Source organism: Trichosurus vulpecula, chromosome 7, assembly GCF_011100635.1.
Source record: "Trichosurus vulpecula isolate mTriVul1 chromosome 7, mTriVul1.pri, whole genome shotgun sequence".
NCBI lineage: Eukaryota > Metazoa > Chordata > Mammalia > Diprotodontia > Phalangeridae > Trichosurus > Trichosurus vulpecula.
The window spans coordinates 104,458,880-104,480,414 of NC_050579.1; the positions used below are offsets into that span (position 1 = coordinate 104,458,880).

General features: G+C 36.0%; 1 protein-coding gene across 1 annotated transcript in view; it reads left to right on the plus strand.

Moving 5' to 3' along the window:
• The window catches only part of SYNE1 (spectrin repeat containing nuclear envelope protein 1), a 593,153-nt gene that overhangs the window by 345,701 nt on the left and 225,917 nt on the right, over positions 1-21,535 (plus strand). Inside the window, exons 61-70 of the mRNA XM_036766002.1 lie at positions 2,025-2,197; positions 2,442-2,595; positions 4,214-4,357; positions 6,864-7,028; positions 14,280-14,597; positions 15,314-15,469; positions 15,635-15,805; positions 17,110-17,436; positions 19,141-19,293; positions 19,849-20,016. Coding sequence (XP_036621897.1) covers positions 2,025-2,197; positions 2,442-2,595; positions 4,214-4,357; positions 6,864-7,028; positions 14,280-14,597; positions 15,314-15,469; positions 15,635-15,805; positions 17,110-17,436; positions 19,141-19,293; positions 19,849-20,016 — 1,929 coding nt within the window. The remainder of the gene's footprint in view (positions 1-2,024; positions 2,198-2,441; positions 2,596-4,213; positions 4,358-6,863; positions 7,029-14,279; positions 14,598-15,313; positions 15,470-15,634; positions 15,806-17,109; positions 17,437-19,140; positions 19,294-19,848; positions 20,017-21,535) is intronic.

Consider the following 21,535-nt stretch of genomic DNA (forward strand, 5'->3'; position numbering starts at 1 on the left):
CTTGTAGGTTATTTTTGGCTGTAATCCTAGCTCTTTTGCCTTCTAAAATAATACATTCCAAGCTATCCACTCCTTTAACTTGGAAGTTGCTGAATCTTTTGTGATCCTGACTATGATTCCATAATATTTGAATAGGTTCTTTCTGACTGCTTGCAATATTTTCTCCTTGACCTGGGAGCTCTGGAATTTGGCTACAATATTCCTAGGAGTTATCATTTCTGGATCTCTTTCAGGAACTGATGGGTGGATTCTTTAAATTTTTACTTACCTAAGATTTTGGGGCAGTCTTTCTGTATAATTTCTTGATATGATGACTAGGTTCTTTTTCTGATCGTGACTTTCAGGAAGCCTTTTAATTCTTAAATTATCCCTCTGTGATCTATTTTCTAAGTCAGTTGTTTTTCTGATGAAATATTTCACATTTTCTTTTAATTTTTCATTATTTTGACTTTGGTTTATTGTCTCTTGATGTCTCATTTAGTCATTGTCTTCCATTTGGCCAATTCTAATTTTTAAGGAATTATTTTCTTCAGTGAGTTTTTGCACATCTTTTCCCATTTGGCCAATTTTGCTTTTTAAAGAGTCCTTTTCTCAATGGATTTTTCTGCCTCTTTTACCATTAGGCCAATTCTATATTTTAAGGTGTTGTTTTCTTCAGTATTTTTGTGCCTCCTTTTTTTTTAAACCAAGCTGCTAATTCTCCTTTCATAATGTTCTTGTATCACTCTCATTTCTTTCCCTAATTTTTCCTCTACCATTCCTCTCTCTTTCTTTAGCTCTTTCAGAAATTCTTGTTAGGCTCATGTCCAATATGCATTTTTTTTCTTTGAGGATTTGCTTGTAGTTGTTTTCATGTTGTTGCCTTCTTCAGACTTTGTGCCTTGATTCTTCCTGCCGTCATAGTTTTTTTTAGCCTATTTCTTGACTTTTAGATTTATTTTAAGTTGGACTCTTCTCACCTGGGAGGGGTGGGATGGCTGGCAATGTCCCAAGCTTCAGGCTATTTTGTGTTGCTGTTTTCAGAGCTCATTCTGGGGTCTATAAGTTTTCCATGCTTCCAAGGTGGTACAATCCAGGGAGAGGTGTGGTTACTACTCTCCTTGTCTGTGCTCTGGTCCCTGCCTAGAAATGATCCATGCTTCTCTGCATGCACAAACACTAGAACTCTTCTGGAACCTGGAACCAGGTCCCTTACTCTCCTGAAGCTGCAAGTGCTATTGTTCTTCTTTGTCCTGGAACATCCCTGGGCTGAGAGCTTTGGATGCTGCTCCTGCTGTTGCAGCCACCTCTGAAGCCTACTGCTCATGTTGCCCAGTGTAGGCTAGTCCCCACCGCAGTGTCACAGACCTCTCCTTTTGTCCTTCTAAGTTATCTTGGGCTGGAAAATTGCCTCACTCTGATCATTTGTTAGTTGTGCCGGTCCAGAATTCTATTTAGTACATTATTTTTAAACTGTTTGGAGAGAATGTTAGGACAGTTTGACTGGGTTGCTGCCTCTACTCCACTATCTTGGTTCCCATGAGTTGCTTTTCTAAATTAAATTAAACCCTAAAATCCTAATTATTCCTAGGGTACAAATGATTGATCTCAATAGAAATTTTAATGTGCCAAACGAGCAATCTTTATAACTTTTTATCAGTTATGCAAATTAATTGATGTGTGTTACCTAATTAGAGTTTCTTTGGATGTTTTTTGCGGGGGAAGAGGGATGAAGGGGTGAAATTATCAAGTGACCTTACTATAGGCCATATTACATATTCCTGGGAACTAGCTGGTACAGTGGCAGGTGCTATGGATAGAGTAGTGGGCCTGGAAACAGAGACCACAGTTCAAAGTGGGCCTCAGTCACTTATGAGCCGGGGGATTGTGGGCAAGTCACTTATATTTTATCTGGCCCAGTTTCCTGGTTGTGAGGATCAAATGAGGTGCCATTTTAAAGTGCTTAGCATAGTGCTTGGCACATAGTGGGTGCTATGTAAATGGTTATTCCCTCTCCCCTAGAGTATTGTTCCTTTGTTTTTTAGGCACTACTTTCTGCGAAGCAGGAAAAAGAGATCCAGATGAAAATGATACTGACCAGAGGAGAATCTGTTCTACAAAATACCTCTCCAGAAGGTGTTTCTGCTATACAGCAGCAATTACAAACTGTTAAAGACATGTGGGCTTCTCTTTTGTCTACTGCCATCCGTTGTAAAAGGTAAGAGGAATTATGTTCTAAAGTCATTAGGATTGCAATCATATGACCTACATTTTATACCAATCCATTCTTCCTCCCTCTTTACCTTTCTCTTTTTCTCTCCCCTTCCTTCTCTCCTCCCTTCTCTTTTACCCTTCCTTCCTTCCTTCTTTCCTTCTTTCCTTCCTACTTCTGTTTCTCATACTTCAATATTGCTTTGGAGTTATTAGCATTTTTACGTATATATTTTTAAATTTTGTTTTAGTCAATTGGAAGGAGCTCTGTCTAAATGGACAAGTTATCAAGATGACGTTCGACAATTTTCCAGTTGGATGGACAGTGTAGAAGCTAGTATAAATGAATGTGAGAGGCAGTGGGCAGAACTTCGAGATAAAACAACTGCCCTTGGGAAAGCCAAGGTTTGTGCCTAATTTTATTTAAAATTTAAAAACATTTTGAAATATAGTTGTAATCCCTATTAGAAATATTAAAATGTTTGGGAAGTTGACATCTGGGGATATCATTAGAGTTTTGAAAACTTGATTTTAGGTTGTTGTGTTTTTATTAATAAGAATTAGATTCTTTCACACTCCATGTGTGAAAACCACCAAGTGAAAACTTAAAAATTAAAAGTGCTTTTTCTCTAATCATTCTATTTTGATGATTCTCCTTAAGATAAGAATCCATGTTATTTTCTTTTTATAATCCTGTAGGGGCAGAATGTCTTTCACATAATAGCTAAATAATTTACCAAACAATATTCATTTTATATTTACCTTTAAAATTTTGACTTAATTTTTTCTATATTTTCTGTATTTTTTCTTTATGATTTTTTTAAAAGAAAAACTTCTACCTTCTTTTGTTTTGTGGCATTATCCTTCCTCATAATAGTTATCCTTTTTTAATATGGTAAAATTATTTTCACATTAATTTTTCCACTGTGATATTTAGATTTAATATTCTCGGGGAATTAATTTTCTCTGATGATGAAGTAGTACCATTGACAGAAATGATGCTATATTTTTCAGGATTATAGTTATCTTTTAGATTTGATTTAAAGTTCAGAATCACCATGAAAAAATCTGATATATTTAGCAGTGGAGATAAAAAGAAGACTATACCACCAAAAGACTGTTTTTTGAATAGGCACCATTTGGCTTTCTTGCATATAGATATATAGATATATACACATACATATATATATATATATATACACATACAAACATATACACATATGTATATATGTGTGTATGTATATGTATATACATATATATATATATATGTATGTGATATGTGTTATGAAGTAAATCATTTACCCTGTATCATATCCAGTGGTGTGTGGGAGCCAGCATCTACAGACCCAAAGTATCCAATTTTTAAAAATTTTCAGTGTGAGCATTTATGCCTTGGAAATCAGCAAATGATATAAAAATAAGTTTCAAGTCATTGTTATATTAATTGTCTAGACTTTAAAAAGGTGATGGAGAAAATGCAAATTCAACTTTAAAATGTGCTATGCATGCATCCCCTGCCCCCCCAGAGATCCAGTTGTTAAATGTTTACCAGAATAGCATTGTTCATATCCCTTATATTATATCCATTCTTTCTCACTGCCAAGAAATATACGTAAGTGCTTGAGAAGCCCAGAGTTGTTTCTGAAGGAATTTTTCACCACTTCTGGTTTGAGTGTAAGGAGCAGTCAGCATCATTTACCACAACAAATTTCAAATCCAATGCTTTGCCCACATTTCTTGCTATTCTTCCAAATACTGTATTATTTTCTCATGGTTGTATGAGGACTATCCATCATGAAAATGTCAGATGAGCTCTCTTTTATATCTTGCTAGATATTTTTGATATTTCTTACTCTAGTATGGTACCAGAGATGTTTAACAAATATTTGTTAACTGACTCATTAAAATGTGTTTTTCAAATAGACACTTTAATTGAAATTTTAACATGAGTCAGTGCATGTGGTTACTCCCTGCGTATTGGTTTGTGGTCTTTTTGTTTGTTTGTTTTGCATGTGTTTTCCAGTTATTGAATGAAGAAGTACTGAGTCATAGCAGCTTGCTAGAGACGATTGAGCTAAAGGGTGCTGGAATGACTGAACACTATGTGACACAGTTAGAACTTCAGGATCTCCAAGAACGGTATAAAGCAATCAAAGACAGGACCAAGGTACTGTCCATAGTAATCCACAGTGATCCTGCAGAAAGAAGCATGAGTTAGAACAAATAAATCTTTTATTTTTTTTTTTACTGCAGTTTGAAAATTTAGGAGAAGTCAATTTAATGAACATATTAGTGAACCTCTTAAATGTTTTCATTCCAAATAGATAAGTAAACTGAATACTTTATCAATTACATTAAGGAAAAATACCTAAATTATAGGATTATGATTTGGAACTGGTAAGGGCCTTGGAGGTCACCTAGTTTAACACAATATTTTATTTTTGATGAGGAAACTGAGGCCTAGAATGGTTAAATCACTTGTCCAGAGACACACATTAGTAAATGATGGAGCTAAGAATCAAACCCAGCTCCTCCGACTCCAAGTCCAGCACTCTTTTCACTGAACCACACTGTGAAAATATTTTAATACAGTAAAATAAAAATGGCTGTAAACACTTAGTCAAGTGAATTCATGAAATGGAGGAAAAGTCTTGGCTTCATGATAAAGTTTTATCAAGGTTGTAATTATTGTGGAATTATTTATTCTGGTGCTTCCCCCAAAGTCTTGCTCTGTTGAAAACCTTACCATGGTCATTTGTTGACTCTACGTTCCCTTAAAGGCAATGCTACCAGAAAGCAAGCCCTGTCAGTCCCTACTCAGTTATGGAGTGGCTTTGAGTAAGGTCTTAGTTATAGATTGGACAACTGTCGGGGGTCCCACAAGTTCAGAAAAATTCATTGCCAAGTTGACTGGAGGGTGATGAATTTTTGGACCAAGTAACTTTGAACAGCCGTTTTTTAAATTCATCGAATTGTGTCAGTAAAGGGAGTAGCCACTCTGAAGAATTCATATATCCTTGCAATCTCGCATTTTATTTTAAATTGAGCTTTCTACAGTTAATAATAAAAGCCCTGAACATTTATCATTCTCTAACATGATTCTCAAACAACAAAAGCATTTTACTAATGAAAGTCCTGTTCTGGCTAGGGTAAATTACTTAAGTGAGTTTGTGCATTTTGATTAAGTGTGGTGATAAGCATCAATGGCACTCTGAAAAAAATAAATTGACTGCTGAGTCTGAAATGTCAGTTAAGCTTGAACAAAAAAAAATCAACTTAAAAAAATAACCATAGCTGCTAATAGTAGCAGAATTGACTTAGTTCTTTCTGGCCCATGTTGTTTAGTAACATCATCATCATCCTCATTGTTATCATCATCATCACTATCATTCATATATATATATATATGTATATATATGCATATATACATACATATATACCACTTTAAGATCTGCAAAATGCTTTATAGTCTATATCTCATTTGATCCTCACAACAATCCTGAGAAATAGATGGTATTATTATCCCCATTTTACTGCTAAGGAAACTAAGGCAAACAGAGATTAAATGACTTGACCAGGGTCACACAACTCTAAGTATGTGAGACCAGATTATGCACTCAGATCTGCATGACTCCAAGTCTAGCACTGCATATATTGTGCTATCTGGATGCCTTTTACTATTGAAGAAGGAAAAGGGAAAGATAGTTCTGATAAAGTATAGCTATGTCTTGAATAATTAAGAATTGACTCTGGGTTGTTGAGAGCAATGAATCTTTGAGTGGCCCAGAAAAACTAGTGTTTAATATTTCTTGCTTCTTTGAATCCTTTCAAGTCTTAGTTTTTTAATGTATTAAGAAACATGCCTTTGGTCTGAAATGTTAATAGAGTTTTCATTTAGAGCATCATTATGAAATCAGATAATTCAGATAAATCTGAATTTGAAGACAATTTAGCTCATTAGAAAAAATTATTCTATGAAAAAATATTTGGCCCACTAAATGGGCTTCAAAATTGGACATGGCCAAATGAAGGGCCAGTACTCTAGACTAGTCTATCTTGCCTTATCACCTTGCCAGCAGACTTTTTGTTTAAGGTAACTAGCCACTAAAGGAAGCAGTTACTTGATTTGCGGACTTGCTGGTATGGTTGCGTAATATGATGGAAAGAGGATGCTTGCTCTGTATCTTACCATGTGGTTTGAACTTGCTCATTGGTGGAGAAAACATGCACATATTTAGTGTCCAAAAATTCTTTGTGCAGTTTTAAGCTTAAAACATAGAAGGTAGCCCAAAAGTCTCAGTGCAATTTGCTCTAAGACTTCTAGGACACCTTGTATGTTGGTATTTATAAAATATATACAATGTAACTTTAGGGAGAAAGGCAATAAGAGCAGCTTGGGGAACCAGAAAGTGTCATGGATAGGATGACACTTGAATTAAGTCCTCAATGAAACCAGAAATTCTAAGAGGTAGAGGTCAGGAAGGAGTGCATCTCAGAACCGGGCAACAGCAGTAAGAAGGCGAGGAAATTAGGGGTGGAGTGTTAACAGGAAGAGTCAGCTCCACGTATGTTAAAATGGATGGTCAGCTAATAGGACAATGAATTTTTAGTCAGGAACTAAGGCTACATTTTAAAATGTATAACATAAAGCTGATATTTATTATTACTAATAGGAAGCCGTGGCCAAGTGTGAGAGGCTCGTTCGTCTTCACCAAGAGTACCAAAGAGATCTCAAGGCTTTTGAAGTTTGGTTGCAACGAGAACAAGAAAAATTAGATCACTTTTCTCTTCTTGAAGGTGATGCTAAGACTCATGAGACAAAATTACATGACCTACAGGTAAAGTCAATTTAATTTTAAAGCAGTTGGCATTTCAAAGCTATTTTTGTGATTATTGTAAGTAGTGGGCATGTGATATATCAATTTTTTAATCCTAAGCATAATAACTGCAATACAAATTTTATTTAACAATTTTAAAATAATAATTGTATTTATGTAGTGCTGCAAAGTTTACAAAGCACCATATATATGTATTATGTATGTATAATTTCATGTAAACTCCAAAAAATCACCATGAGATAGGTATAAGGAGTATTATCCAAATTTTATATATGAGGAAACTGAGGCACAGAAAGGTTAAGCATGTCATCCATGGTCACACAAATAGAGTGTCAAAATCAAGATATAAGCTCAGGTTTGCCTGATTTCAAGCCCCCACACTCTGCCCACTATTTAATGTTGCCTAAGAAAACATCATAAATTACTAGAAAGAGAATAAGGTTAGAATCTACTCTTAGGCTCATCATTAATGTGTTTAATAAACTTAAGCATGTGACTTACCTTCTCTATATCTCAGTTTCTTCATCTGTCAAATGAGGGTCACTCATAATTTTTGTTTGACTCAACTTATGATTTTTCTGCAAAGGAAGCTCCTGGTAAGGAACCTACATACCAACTGACACCTTCTCTGAAACTTACAGTCTTTAACAGGTGCCTAGAAGCATTGCACAGTTAAGTAACCTGTCCAGGATCACAAAGTCAGTGGATGTCAGAGGCAGGATTTGAACCCAGATCATTGTATGTTCACAACTAGCTCTCTGTACCAGGCCATACTGCTGAACTTACATGGCATGAACAATTTTCAGAGTCTTATTAAATGGTCTAATGATCTAAGATCTAAAAATTTTAAGGTATTAATGCAGCTGTGCCTACCTAAGAGCTAGGAATTTAACAGTATTGACTTTTCTTTCTGTTAATAACCCATATTAGTCTTAATATCAGGCATTTTGGGCAAGGAAAAGTAGAGTGTTCCAGGCTTCTGTTCTTAGAAATTCATCCAATAATTAACTTGTGGCTTCCAGATGTTTCTTGTTTCCAAGCCAAATTACTTGAAACTATTCAGTAGGCACTCAACTATCAAATTTGAATATATTCAGAATGTACCTTATATCACCAAAGAATTTGGGTTTAAATTTCATTTGATTTTGTTTATCCAACAGTTAATGACAATGGTCTTTTCTCCTATGGTTACTGATGGTAAATGAAGACAGTTGATAAGTATGCTACAGGTATTATAGGACATATATGATGTTTGGTAAATAGCTCATGTTTGTTGTGGTTTTCATGCTTTATTTTGATCAAGTCTACTGGAAAAGTTTCTAAAACTGAAGTGGCTGTTACAGAGAGCACAGTCTAAAATTTACCTTGTGTAAATTTGAAATTCTGAACCTCATTCTGAGCCTAACCAACTAGTTCTGTGTATATGTATGTTTTTTAAAGACTATTATTATGAACTATGGCTTCCAAATCATATCGTTACCAAATATTTCTAGGGAATATTGTGCAATGATGTTGAACTGTGCTCAAATTTCATTATCCTCATATGATTATGAACACTGTAATATTTTATAGTGAACATCAATTTCATCACAAAAAGGCTAGCCACAGCAACTCATAAAGATTATCTCCCAAGTATAGAGAGGTTGCAATCATTGTTGGTGAAGTATATATACTTTTGACATTATGGGCTCTTAACAGTATTTAAAGGTATTCTTTGCTTCCTCAAATATTTCTTAAACTTCTATTTCATCCAAGAGACCATTCTAGGTTCTAGGGCTACAAAGATTTTTTTAAATTTCTTCCTCAGGAAGTTTATATTATATTGGGATGAGTTATTTAATAGACAATTTGATATTTAATTCAATGCAATAAACCTTTACTAAATGCCTACTATGTGTCAAGCACTGTGTTAAGTACTGGAAATACAAATAAGAAAAAGAAAGACAGCCCTGCTCGCAAGGAGCTTAGAATCTAACGAGTGAACACAGTACACAAAAGGAAGCTGGAAAACGGGGTGAGAGGGTGAATACCATGGAGTACCTGGTGCAGGGGAGCATCTTGTTCCATGGAGTTCAAACCAAGCAAGCTGCAGCTGGAAAATGGAGAGTGAGCTGGGATGTCCAGATCTTGCCTTCTGTAAAGGAAAGCGTTGGAAGGTGTTCCATTCACCAGCCCTGCAATCAGAGGAGAGAGGAGGCTGAGGGACTTGGGAAGGTGTTGAGCATCCAAGGCTGAGTTAGATAGCATTAGAATGAGACAGATGCAAAGTGGAGACAACAACATAAGGAATACTGAAATGTTTACAACCTTGTGTTTCCAGGTTATACTGAGTTATTTCACACAGAATGAAAACAGTGTCCCCTGTGTTTAAAACAACACAAAATCTCTGTGTATTTCTGTTACTTCAAAACTTCAATACATGACCGATTGATGTGGGTATTCTACAAATGGCAGCCCATCCATGCCTCCCATCTATGTGACTCTCATCCATGGCCTCCCATCACTCTACCACAAGGAATCCAGTCAACATTCTCTTGACAGCAAGCTTACCAATGGAAAATATGGACTGGCAAGCTCATCTATTGATATTTTTTTATGTCCTCCACACTGCTTTTTCTGTGTAACTCCATGTTAATAGGTGCTGCAGCCTATTTACACACCCTGCATGCCTCTCCATTGCTCTTAGAGGAATCCTTAATATCATTTCTCCAGAGATTGTAGTGGTCAGTGACACTTACCTTTTTAAAACCTCCCAAAGACCATCAGTATTTAGAAGATAGGCCTTTATTTCATGGAAAAGATTGGGATCATTAAAGAACTCTGTAATTTACCAAGGGCTATGTGGTTCTTCCTGTTCACTTCTGGGGTCAACTCATTTTCCATTTATAACTAAATAACTTGGTGTCGGTAAGAAGGCACTCAACTCAATATCAGAAATCCTCAAATCTAGCCTCAAATACTAATTGTATGACTTTGGGAAAGTGATTTAGCAATCGATCAATTATTTATTGAGTACCTACTATGTTCCAGGCACTGTGATAGATTCCCAGGATATAAGTACAGTAAAAAGAATGAAATAATCCCTATTCAAAATAAGCTTACATTCTAATGGAAGAAATAAGTATGTATATAACATAAACATATATTCAACAAATACAAATATATACAAAGTAATTAAATTCAAGGTAGTTTATGAAGGAGGGTACTCAGTTGGATGATCTCTGTGTCTCATTAAAATGAGAGGTTTGGATTCAGTGACCTCTAAGATCACATCCTGGTCTAAATCACTGATCGTGTGATCCTACTGATGGACAAGATCTATAGACTGTCATCCAACAGCATTTCATAGTTTGGATTTTAGACACTCTTCATCCACTTTGTATTTCCTATGTGGAATTGAACCAAACACTTTACAGAGATGGTGGATTTGATTTAGGAGGCTCTGCGATGTGCCAGGACTTTATGGATCTAGCATGTTATCTACAAACTGGAGGAGCTTACTATCTACATCACTATTCACTTATGCTTGGGGTGGGGCAGGAGAAAGCTTATGGTTTGATTGGATGGTCCTTCTTAACAGTGGTGAACACCTTGTCCAAGGACATATCTCGAGGCTTTATGACTGTTGTTCAGTCATTTCAGTCATGTCCTACTCCTCATGACCCCATTTGGGGTTTTCTTGGTAAAATACTGGAGTGGTTTGTCATTTCTTTCTCTAACTCATTTCACCTTTTTGATAGACTATAAGATACAAAATCTTTTTTCACACCTTCAGTATCTTTTTCTCCCAAAGATCCCTTGAGAATACCTCAACACTCTCAAAATTGTGTTACTTCTAGCATTATGCTTCCTTGTATATAGTTGGTCTAACCTAGCAGCCTTCACCATGTTTCTTTTCTCCAGGGCTTATTTCCTATTTCCTCTTGAAGACCTCCACTCCCCTGTTAGTGAAAAAAGTTTGTTATAAAATCTTTTGCAAATTGTTTCCATCTATTGGCAATTTTCCTCTTTCATCTTTGAACTTGGAATGATTTTGCTTAATTATGTCACATAATTTTAGAGCATATGCTCAAAAGGATCCCCTGTTATATCTGATAAGGGGCCATCCAGCTTCTTCTTGAAAACCTTCAATGAAGGCAGGGTACTCCACCTCCTGAAGTAGGCCGCTGTACTTTTGGGTAGTTCTCATTCTTGAAGTTTTTTTCCTGACATTAAACTAAAATTTGTTTCTTTGTTTGCTGATAATGTACTATTAGCCCAAACAAAACAACCCTAATCTGTCTTTTATATGACAGCCCTTCAAATATGTCATCACATCAGTAATGCTCCTTTTGTTTAGCCTTCTTTCCTCCAGGCAAAACATCCTCAGTTCCTTGCGCCAAATTTTAAACTGTGTCCCCTACTCCCTACTTCTACTTTATGTTTTATGAAGCTTACATAATCTCCCACGATCTTTCTCTGTAAGATTTTACAAATAAGTTTATATTGTAAATTGTTGTTGCCCTGGTCTATTATACTTTTCTTTTCAGAAAAGAAATCAAGGGTTGGTTAACTAAGGTGGTTTTTAGACTCTTTTGATCTCCACGTTATAGCAATTGATTCATATTGTTTAATCTCGTTGGTTAAACTTCTGTACAGAATGGTTATATTTAGTGTCTAATATTCTTCTTCCCAATTCCCATTTTATCAAATGAATAATTCACCTAAGTATGGAGTTATTTTAATTGTACAACATATCTTTTTCTCATTTTTATCATTTTTTTAGTTATTTTGATCTTTGTTGTAGTGAGTTGGTCATACATCTATACACAGATAAGTGATCCAGAAATGAGCCACAGTAATGAGTCATTTAGGGCAGCTTGCTGGCTCAATGGATAGAGTGCTAGGCCTGAAGTCAAGAAGCTTCATCTTCATGTGTTCAGATCTGGCCTTAGATATTTATTAGCTGTTCGATCGTGGGCAAGTCACTTAAACCTGTTTGCCTCAGTTTCCTTATATCTGTAAAATGAACTGAAGAAGGACATGGTAAACCACTGTAGTATCTTTACCAGGAAAACCCCAAATGACCTCATGGAGAATTGGACATGTCTGAAAACAACTGAACAATGAGTCACTTCTTGTCTATTACAATATCGTCAATTTCATTATTTTGAAAGGTTATTTTGTGTTCACTATGTCAAGCACTTTCTCAATTTTTTTTTTCAAAAGATGTACTTACATTTCAGTATGAGTTCTGTGTAATTAGGTAATGTATGTAAAATGCTTTACAAACTTTAAAGTAAGTCTATCAATAAGCTTAAAAGATCATAGATCTAGAGCTTGATGGAACCTCAGGGGTCATCTAATCCAACACTTTCATTTTACAAATGAGGAAACTGAGACCCAAAGGGGATTTAAAGACTTGCCTAAGGTAGCCTAGGGTGTGACAGAGGTAGGGTTTGAGTCTTTTGAGCCAATATTGAAGCTTGGGGCTTTTGACTCCAGTTTACACTTATTAGTCTATTTCACAACAAAGAGATATAGCCAGGGTACATATAGGTCAAAATAACTTCATTCTCATGCCTCTTTCTAGCGTGTGTATACCATAACCCTCTAGCCAACTCTCTTTGACTGCATATTCCTTGAAGTGTCTACAGCCAATTAATTCCCCTTAGGGAGAGTGTGTGTGTATGTGTGTGTGTGTGTGTGTGTGTGTATAGGTATGTATATATGTGTATATACATATATATATATATATGTATATATGTATGTCAGAAGCAAAGCATGGGGCCCATCTAACATTATAGTAAAAAACAATGACTCTTGTTGTTTGTCCTTCATTCTCAAAGAGGACTAATGACATAAGGAGGGTGATGTCTTGACTTGCAAGTGAATTGGATTTAAGTGAAACAGAGCTGAGCAAAGTCCTCAGTCTCACTATCTCCTCCAGGGTCATCTGACTCCAGTGGCAAGACATACACAGGTCAGGAAGACTGGAGATGACTCAGATGCAGTGGGAGACTTTGGCCTTCTTAAGCTAAAGTCTTTCCCAGGTCTCAGTTTGTCTGAAGCAACACTCATTCATTGATTTAAGGCCAAGTAAGAAATGAGGCAAGGGCAGCTAGGTAGCACAGTGAGTAGATCACCAGCCCTGGAGTCAGGAGGACCTGAGTTCAAATCCGGCCTCAGACACTTGACACGTACTAGCTGTGTGACCTTGGGGAAGTCACTTAATCCCAATTGCTCTGCCAAAAAAAAAAAAAAGAAAAAGAAATGAGGCAAAAGATGGACTAGTTTGCCTACTTAAAAAAAAAAAAATTAAACCCTCTGGGTTTCTGTCCAGAACTAAAATAATTGCTATTTACACTCACTCTGAACCATTAAAACTCAAACAATGGCAAAGTGAACCTTGAGCTGGGACATTTTGTTGGCCAATCAGTGAGAGCCAGAGTGATTTGGGTTTAAGGCATGGTCAGATTGAATTTGAATTTGAATCCCAATGTGCTTTATCAAAGCCTGGTTTTCCAGTCCTGTATTTTAAGAAATCATAAATGAAACTACATAAGACAAAAGAATTAATTATCCCAGGTTTTTTTTAAATTATAGCATAAATAAGGAGGGGGAAAAATCTAGCACATAAACCTCAAGATAGCTGAGAGGTTTCAGTGATCAAAATGTATTCCTTTGGGCAGAGCACTCACAGGTAAGGGTACGATTCCCCATGTGGAAAGATGGAGAAGACGGGGAGGAGAGAGAGAAGGAAGGAAGGAAAGACTCAGTTAACAGCTTTATGATCCTTACATAGAATAAGAGACTTAATGAGAGCCATTCTTCACTTATAGCTTGTGTTTAAGCTGCTACCTGGAATTCTAATTTTAGAAATGGAATAGAATTTTCATTTTCAAAGGAAGGTAATGATGTTCTGTGTATATGTATATTTTCTTTAAAGTAATATTGCATTTTTATCGGTATGTATTTTATTTACTATAAAGTAGCTTTATATATTTCTCTGCATATGGATTTTCTTTCAAATAAAGTAATATTATATTGTACTTGAAAATCTACATTTATTACTTATTTGCTTTAGGATTTTTCCTCTGAAAGACTGGGCAGTGCTAATCTCATCAGCTATCCTTTTACATTACCATGGTGAATTGAGTGAATGTCTAATGAGAAGGATCAGCCTGAAGCAGTTGTCATGTGTGAGGCATGATTAGCTGTGCTCACATAAAAAATAAATGAGTTGTAACAGCCATCCACATTCCCTTGTAGGAGTTACAGATACACTGTGCAGAGGGACAGGCATTACTGAATGCAGTACTGCATACCAGAGAGGAAGTGATACCCTGGGGCATACCACAGGTTGAAGATCGTGTTTTAGAGTCCTTAAGACAGGACTGGCAGACATATCAACAAAAGCTGTCAGAGACTCGAACCCAAATCAACACCATAGTGAACAAACTGAGGCTGATGGAGCAAAAGTTTCAACAAGTTGATGACTGGCTGAAGACTTTGGAAGAGAAAGTTAATGTCAGGACTGGGCGTCAGTCTAACCGAGCAGTGAAGGAGATGCAGTTACATCAAATGAAGGTATTCAAAAGTCCTTTAAGATGAATTCCAGTAAATTGTCTCTACTTGGAAGAATAATGTTACTCTAGCTTCAATTAAATATTTAATAATCTTTTTTGAACATCATGCATTTGCAAACCCTATTTCTTTATATCTAAGAAATTTTAAATTTTATTGTTTAAATAATAAGTATTTTTATTAACCAATCCCTCTCACTACCCCCATCAAGAATTTTTTTTAAATCAGTACATGGATGCATTAGTGATATTTGGGAATTAATGTTATGTATGTGTTCAGATTCTTCCTACTTCTTATATAAAACACAAAAATACAGGTAAATGCAAAACACTTGCTACTGTTCTATTGTTTTGATAAAATTTCCTTATGAGAATTTTAATTCATTTTCAAAATCATATCTTAGAATAACAGTTTCTTAAGTCATGACTAAAATCTCAACTTTTACATGAGTCTTCTCCAAGCCCTCTTAATTCTAGTCCCTTTCTTCTATTACTTCCTATTCTGTGTATGGCTTGCTTTGTTTGTGTATTATCTTTTATTTGACTGTAAGTTCCTTGAGGACAGGTCTCTTTTTGTATTCAGAGTATGTAGTACGTACTTAATAAATGTTTATTGATTGACTAAACAAGCATTTAATGTATTTCCTATTTAGAATATATATTAATTTCATTCTAGAGGTCTTGACATTACCCCAATCTTTCTCTTTCAAACAAATTCAGAAATGGCATGAAGAGATCGCAACATACAAAGATGAGGTTGAGGAAGTTGGATCCCGAGCTCAGGAGATACTAGAAGAGACTCAAGTTAGCAGCAGAATGGGATACCAAGCAACACAGTTAACCTCTCGATACCAGGCCCTTCTTCTTCATGTGCTAGTAAGTAACAGAACATCTCTGTGATAGTATTTTTTTTTTGTAATCTGCTAGTAGGAAGCATCCCCCGTTCATTGAAAAGGAGATAGATTTGCAGTTGTCATAAAATTCTAGCTGAAGATATTTGTTTTCCAATAAAAGTCACCTCTTGTTTACTAATTTTTTTAGGAGCAAATCAAGTTTCTGGAGGAAGAGATTCAGAGTTTAGATGAATCGGATTTATCTTTCAGTGCCTATACTGATTGGTATGGGTCTATTCATAAGAACTTTAAGAATATAGCTACTGAAACCAACGAAGTGGATAAAATCATAATGCAGAAGAAAATGAAGACATTAGAGGTAGGCTAAAAATGTTGTACCAAGAAGACTTCCTTAATTGAGCTACCCCATTTCTTGTTTTCTTTGAGTCCCTTCAGGATTTATGAATATTCTTTCCCCATTAGCACTTACTGTTCATGTGTCATTTCCTATGTGTATCTTACCTTTCCTCTCATTGTATTACAAGCTCATCAGAAATGGAAGGACTGCATCTTTATTTCCCCAATATGCTGTGTAGATTGTAGATGCTCATTGCATTCTATTTTCTTTTTGTCATTTGGAACATTTAATTTGTATGCATATTTTGTACCCATAGAAAAAGAATTCCAGGATTTTTTCTATTATGTTTTCATATTGTGTCCTCATGGTCCATGACGCTAACTGTTGGAATAGTAGCAAAATACGTCTGCCACTTTTCCAGATCTTTCAGCTGAACATCAAATCTAGGCTGATTATACCACACTTGTTTAATCTTCCTGTGTTCATGATATTCTTGACTAAGGGCTGGGTAAACATTCAAAGTTTTATTGGTAAGAACTTTGTACTTTGAATGTATAGCATAGTGTCAGTCAGTCAATAAGCATTTATTAAGTGATTATGATATGCCAGTTACTGTGCTAAACTCTGGGAATACAAATACAAGCAGAAAGAAAGACAGCTCCTGCCCTCAAGGAGTTTATATTCAAACAAATAAAACCAACACATAAAAGAAGAGGGGAGAGCAAAGGTAAAAGGGGTACATATGGTAGAGAAAGTCCAGAGTGTTTAGGAAGTTTTGGGAAAAGTCATCCAATCAGAGGGAGAGGCTTCAAAGGTGGAGAGTACTTCCATTGTGTGAATTTCAGGATGGATTGAGGCTTTCTGCCTAGAGTCTTAGCATGATACTTTGGGGATATTGTTAGAGGTAGGAGAAACGTTGAGTTTCTAGCTGATTTTTTAAAAAGTTTTTAGTTTATTAATTATACTGAGCTTTTTTTTTGAAAACCATGATGAAGTCGTACCTCTTTGGGCTTCAGTTTCCTCATTTATAACATGATGGAGTTGGACTAGATGACCTCTAAAATCCCTCCAGGTCTAAGTCTATGGTTCCATGATCCTCTACTTTTAAAGTACAGAAGAAGAACAATATGCTGTTTGCTCTTAGGAATCATTACAGGTCAAATCTAGGCACAATAAATGGAAAGAGGTTGCCTAGCACTGGTCAGCACAGGTGGGCCAAGCATAAGTCTTGAAACTTGAAAGACTGTGCTTTATACAGGCTGTCATTGAAATAATGTCGGTTCTCTTGGCACTCAACTTTTCCTTCCAATTGCTTTCTTTTTCAGTCTTTGTTGAATGATGTGGAGAAAGGTCACAGCTTGCTGAAATCAGCCAGGGAGAAAGGTGGGAAAGCAATTCAGTACCTGGAGGGTAGTGAAGCTGAAATGCTAAGGAAAGAGATCAGCGATCACATCGAGCGATTGGAAGAGCTGGCCAGCACTGTCAGAAAGGAGCACAGGACTCTGGAGAAATGTTTGCACTTAGCCAAAGAATTTACAGATAAATATAAAATACAGACTCAGTGGATAGCCGAATACCAGGCAGTACTTCACAGTCCCGAAGACCCCAAAATGGAATTGTATGAGAAAAAAGCCCAATTGTCTAAATTCAAGGTAATGGATGCAATATTATTTCTTTTCTCTTAGTAAACATATCCTGCTTATCTGCATTTGAGTTTCTTGATCAATGTGTGTTTTGGGAAGTGAAGATGAAGAGAGAGAAGGAGCAGGAAGGTTAGAAAATAATTATGAGATAGTTATGACAGTAGTATGTAATGATGGAGAAACTCCAGGGGAAAGAACAACTAAATGGAGTGGTCAACTGTGTGAAGTACTGGAAAGAAGTGAAGTATGAAGCTTCAGAAAAGGTTTAGTATAATGGAATGAGATTGGATGGTATAATGGAAACAGCATTGGCTTTGAAATCAGAGGACCTGGCTTTGCATCCCAGTTCTGCTAGTTATTGCCTGTGTAATCTGGTACAAGTTACTTTACCCATGTGGGCCTCAGTTTCCTCCTCTGTAAAATGAGGCAGCTTGATTAGATGATCTCTAAGATTCCTTTGGGTAAGAGCTCATGACCTGGGGCTGTGAGCTTTTTTTGATAATTACATTTCAATATAATTGGTTATTTCAATTTTGTACATTTAAAAAAAAGCATTATTCTAGGAAAGGGTCCATAGGCATCATGAGACTGCTGACAGAGTCCATGAGAAAATTAAGAACTCTTGCCTTAGAGGATAGTCGCTTGAAGATGAGCTAATCTCATAGTTAGTTAGGCTGCTTCTCAGAAAGCAGGCAAAGTCTGTTGAATGAACCATAGATAAAACCTTTCCAGCATTGTTGAACCTGTCAGAGTTTACACTTGGCACAGTACTCGAAAGCCCATGACCCCCTCTGTTGCATGATGAGGCATTGGAGAAGGATTTTGCAGATGGTTCTGCACATAAAAGGTACTTCATAATTTTATATTGTACGGATATTGGCAGATATCTAAGAGCTAGTGAAGAGAAGAGTGACTGGAGGAAAGTCCTAGAGATGGCAGAATTGGGTGGGACCAAGGGCACAGAAGGTAGATTAGCCTCGGAAAACTATCTTATCTATAAAAATAGATTAAAGAATGGGCAAATATAGTCAAGGTCTCAGGCATGGTGGGAAAGAGATGAGAGAACTCATACTGGAAAACCTCAGTCTCATTGAAATAGGAGGTGATTCTGTCTCCTGTGAACAGAGGAGTTAGGGAACTTTCACAGAATTGAAGAGAATGAAGCAAGATTTTAGTTTAACAAATATTTATTAAATACCTGCTTTGTGCCAACTACTCTGATATTCCCTGAAGGAAATATAAGAGCTTTTCTTTATGGTACTTACTGTCTAGTATAGTATCGTCTTTTTCTTTCTTTATTACATTAATAGTATTCATCAGTTGGAATAGGAGTTCTTAAGTATTTTGTGTCTTGGACCCTCTTGGGGAATCTGGTTAAACCCATGGACCCCTTGTCTGAATAATGTTTTAAAATGCATAAAATAAAATCCATAGGATTACAAGAAAACCAATTATATTGAAGTACAGTGATAGATTGGTAGATATAGATATAAAGTTCATAGATCTGTAGAGGATGATCCGTAAAGAGAATGAAACTTTCTTCAGAATTATTTAAGTACCGTCTATGTATGCCATATGTGTGTGTATACATATATATACACGTGTATATATATGTATGTGTGTGATGTGTGTGTATACACGCACACACACACACACACACACTTGTATGTATGTGTATTCACTTCGCCTTCTTTGTTGTTTTTGCACATTAAGTCAATCCAACAGATGGTGCTATCCCATGAGCCATCAGTAAAATCTATAAATGAAAAAGGAGAAGCCCTTCTGGAACTGGTACCAGATGTTACTTTAAAGGATAAAATTCAGAAACTTCAAACTGATTACCAGGACCTTTGCAATGCAGGAAAGGTAAGAGAGAGCAGGAAACCTGTTGGCATAATCATGTTATTTACTAGGAAAAGTAAATCCCATTTTTCTTCAGGGGACGTTTTTGAGGATAGCAAAGGCTTGGTTTTCTTTCTTCTCTGATGTCCTTGTGTGCAGGTAACTAAAATGAGATATATTAGGCATACAATTTTCCAATTATTTGGTTATCATTTTGTAGTTGTTGTTTAGTTTTTTCAGTTGTGTCTGACTCTCCATGATGCCATGGCACTCTGTCCATTAGGTTTTCTTGGCAAAGATACTGGAGTGGTTTGCTATTTCCTTCCTCGGTGGCAAACAGAAGTTAACGATTTGCCAAATGTAACCCAACTAGGAAGTTTCTAAGGTTGGATTTGAACTCAGGTCTTCCTGACTCCAAGCCAGTGCGCCACCTAGCTGCCCATTTTATATCATTTTATATGCATATATGCTTATATATCACTCAATCCAAGAAGTTAGGCACATTTACAAATTTGATATAATGTCGAATACTTCTCTCTTCACACTCATCCCTAATGTTTTGACATTTGGAATCAACAGGAGCATGTGATGAGCCTGGAGGTAAAGGTGAAAGAACATGAAGAGTATAATAATGAGCTTCAGGAAGTAGAAAAGTGGCTGTTACAGATGTCTGGCAGGCTGGTCACACCAGACCTCATGGAGATGAGCAGCTTAGAAACAATCACCCAGCAGCTGGCCAGCCACAAGGTATACCTGGCATGTGGGCAGATGGGATGACAATTTCTTCAAGTATTTTATGTAGACATTTCTGATGTAATTTTTTTTAATAAAACAAAGGTCTGTAGGTTCAGATCGCTTTAGAGCGCGGATGCTCCTATTTGTTCATTTTGCAGATATGAAAACCGAGGCCATTTGAGTTTCATTTTTATTTCCTTGCTTCCTTCCTTTGTTTCTTTCTTTCCTTCTTTCTCTATTTTTCTTTCTTTCTTCTCTTACTGTTTAACTTAAAATCAGATGGCTAACAAGTGAATTTTGAACCTAAGCCAAGCTTCTAATCTCTGAGCCCTATGCCCATCATCCTACATTGCTGTTAGCTCCAGAGAGACTCACTTACATTAAAAATAAATGTCAGAACTTGTCAAATGTCATCCCAGTAAAATTCAGGTCTATAAAAAAAAAGATTTTCCATAATGCATTTAATTCAGAATGGGTCTCTTTATATCCAGGGCATCATTGCCTAATTCACCTGGTGTCATGAGCAGTTTTTCTTTTACATAGCATCAAAACCTTACAGTTATCTTTAACTCTTCCCTTTCCCTCATTTCCATCATTCAATCTGTCAATTTCACCTGCATTACCTGAATTTATTTCCTTTCCACTGATGCGAGCACCTCACTAGTTCATCTCACTTTACTTCTTAACTAAATTATTTTATTAATATCTTAACTGGTCTTCCTGCCTCCAGTTTCTTTCTTCTCCAACTGTCATTTCAAACAGCTGCTAAAATAAAATTCTAAAATATGATTGAGACCGCAAAAATCTAATTCCAACCTAACTTTTTGTCCAACTTCATTACATTGCAATTCACTTCATAGACTTTTTTAATAAACTAAACTATTAATTTTCCTTTTAGGTCATCATGCCCCCTCTCAATTCTGTGCCTTTACAAAGATTCTCCCTTGTGTCTAGAATTCCCTTCTCTTTTGGCCTGTTGACATTTTTTCTTCATGTCATTCCCCACTCAGATATCATCTCTTGAAGTTTGTCTTTAATCTCTCTGACTGAATTTTATCCTCCAAAATTTCTTTTAACATTTGGTTTTTATCCTATTCTACTTCCTATCATTCTTATCTATATAATTGACTTATCCCCCCTACTAGACTGTAAGCTTTTTGAGGAGAAAGGGATGGATTTTGTATCACCTTTGTATTCTCAGTGGATTACATTAAGGATTTTATATAGATGTATATATGCATATACATCTATATAAAATCCTTAATAAATGTTTGCTGAATTTGAGATTGACAGAATACTCAATATTACATTACATATGAGATCCCACACTTTTCAGTAGAATAAAATTAACTTATAAATGAATTAATGCTTTAGATGACAATGATATAGGAATAAATTTCGCTTATTTTTCTTATTAGGAACCAGCAATTGAATGCATTGGACATAATTCTCTAAAATCTTTTGACTCTCTGGAAGTCAATTAAGCCCTAATAGAGGCTCATTATTTCCTTTAGAGAACCATTACTGTCTG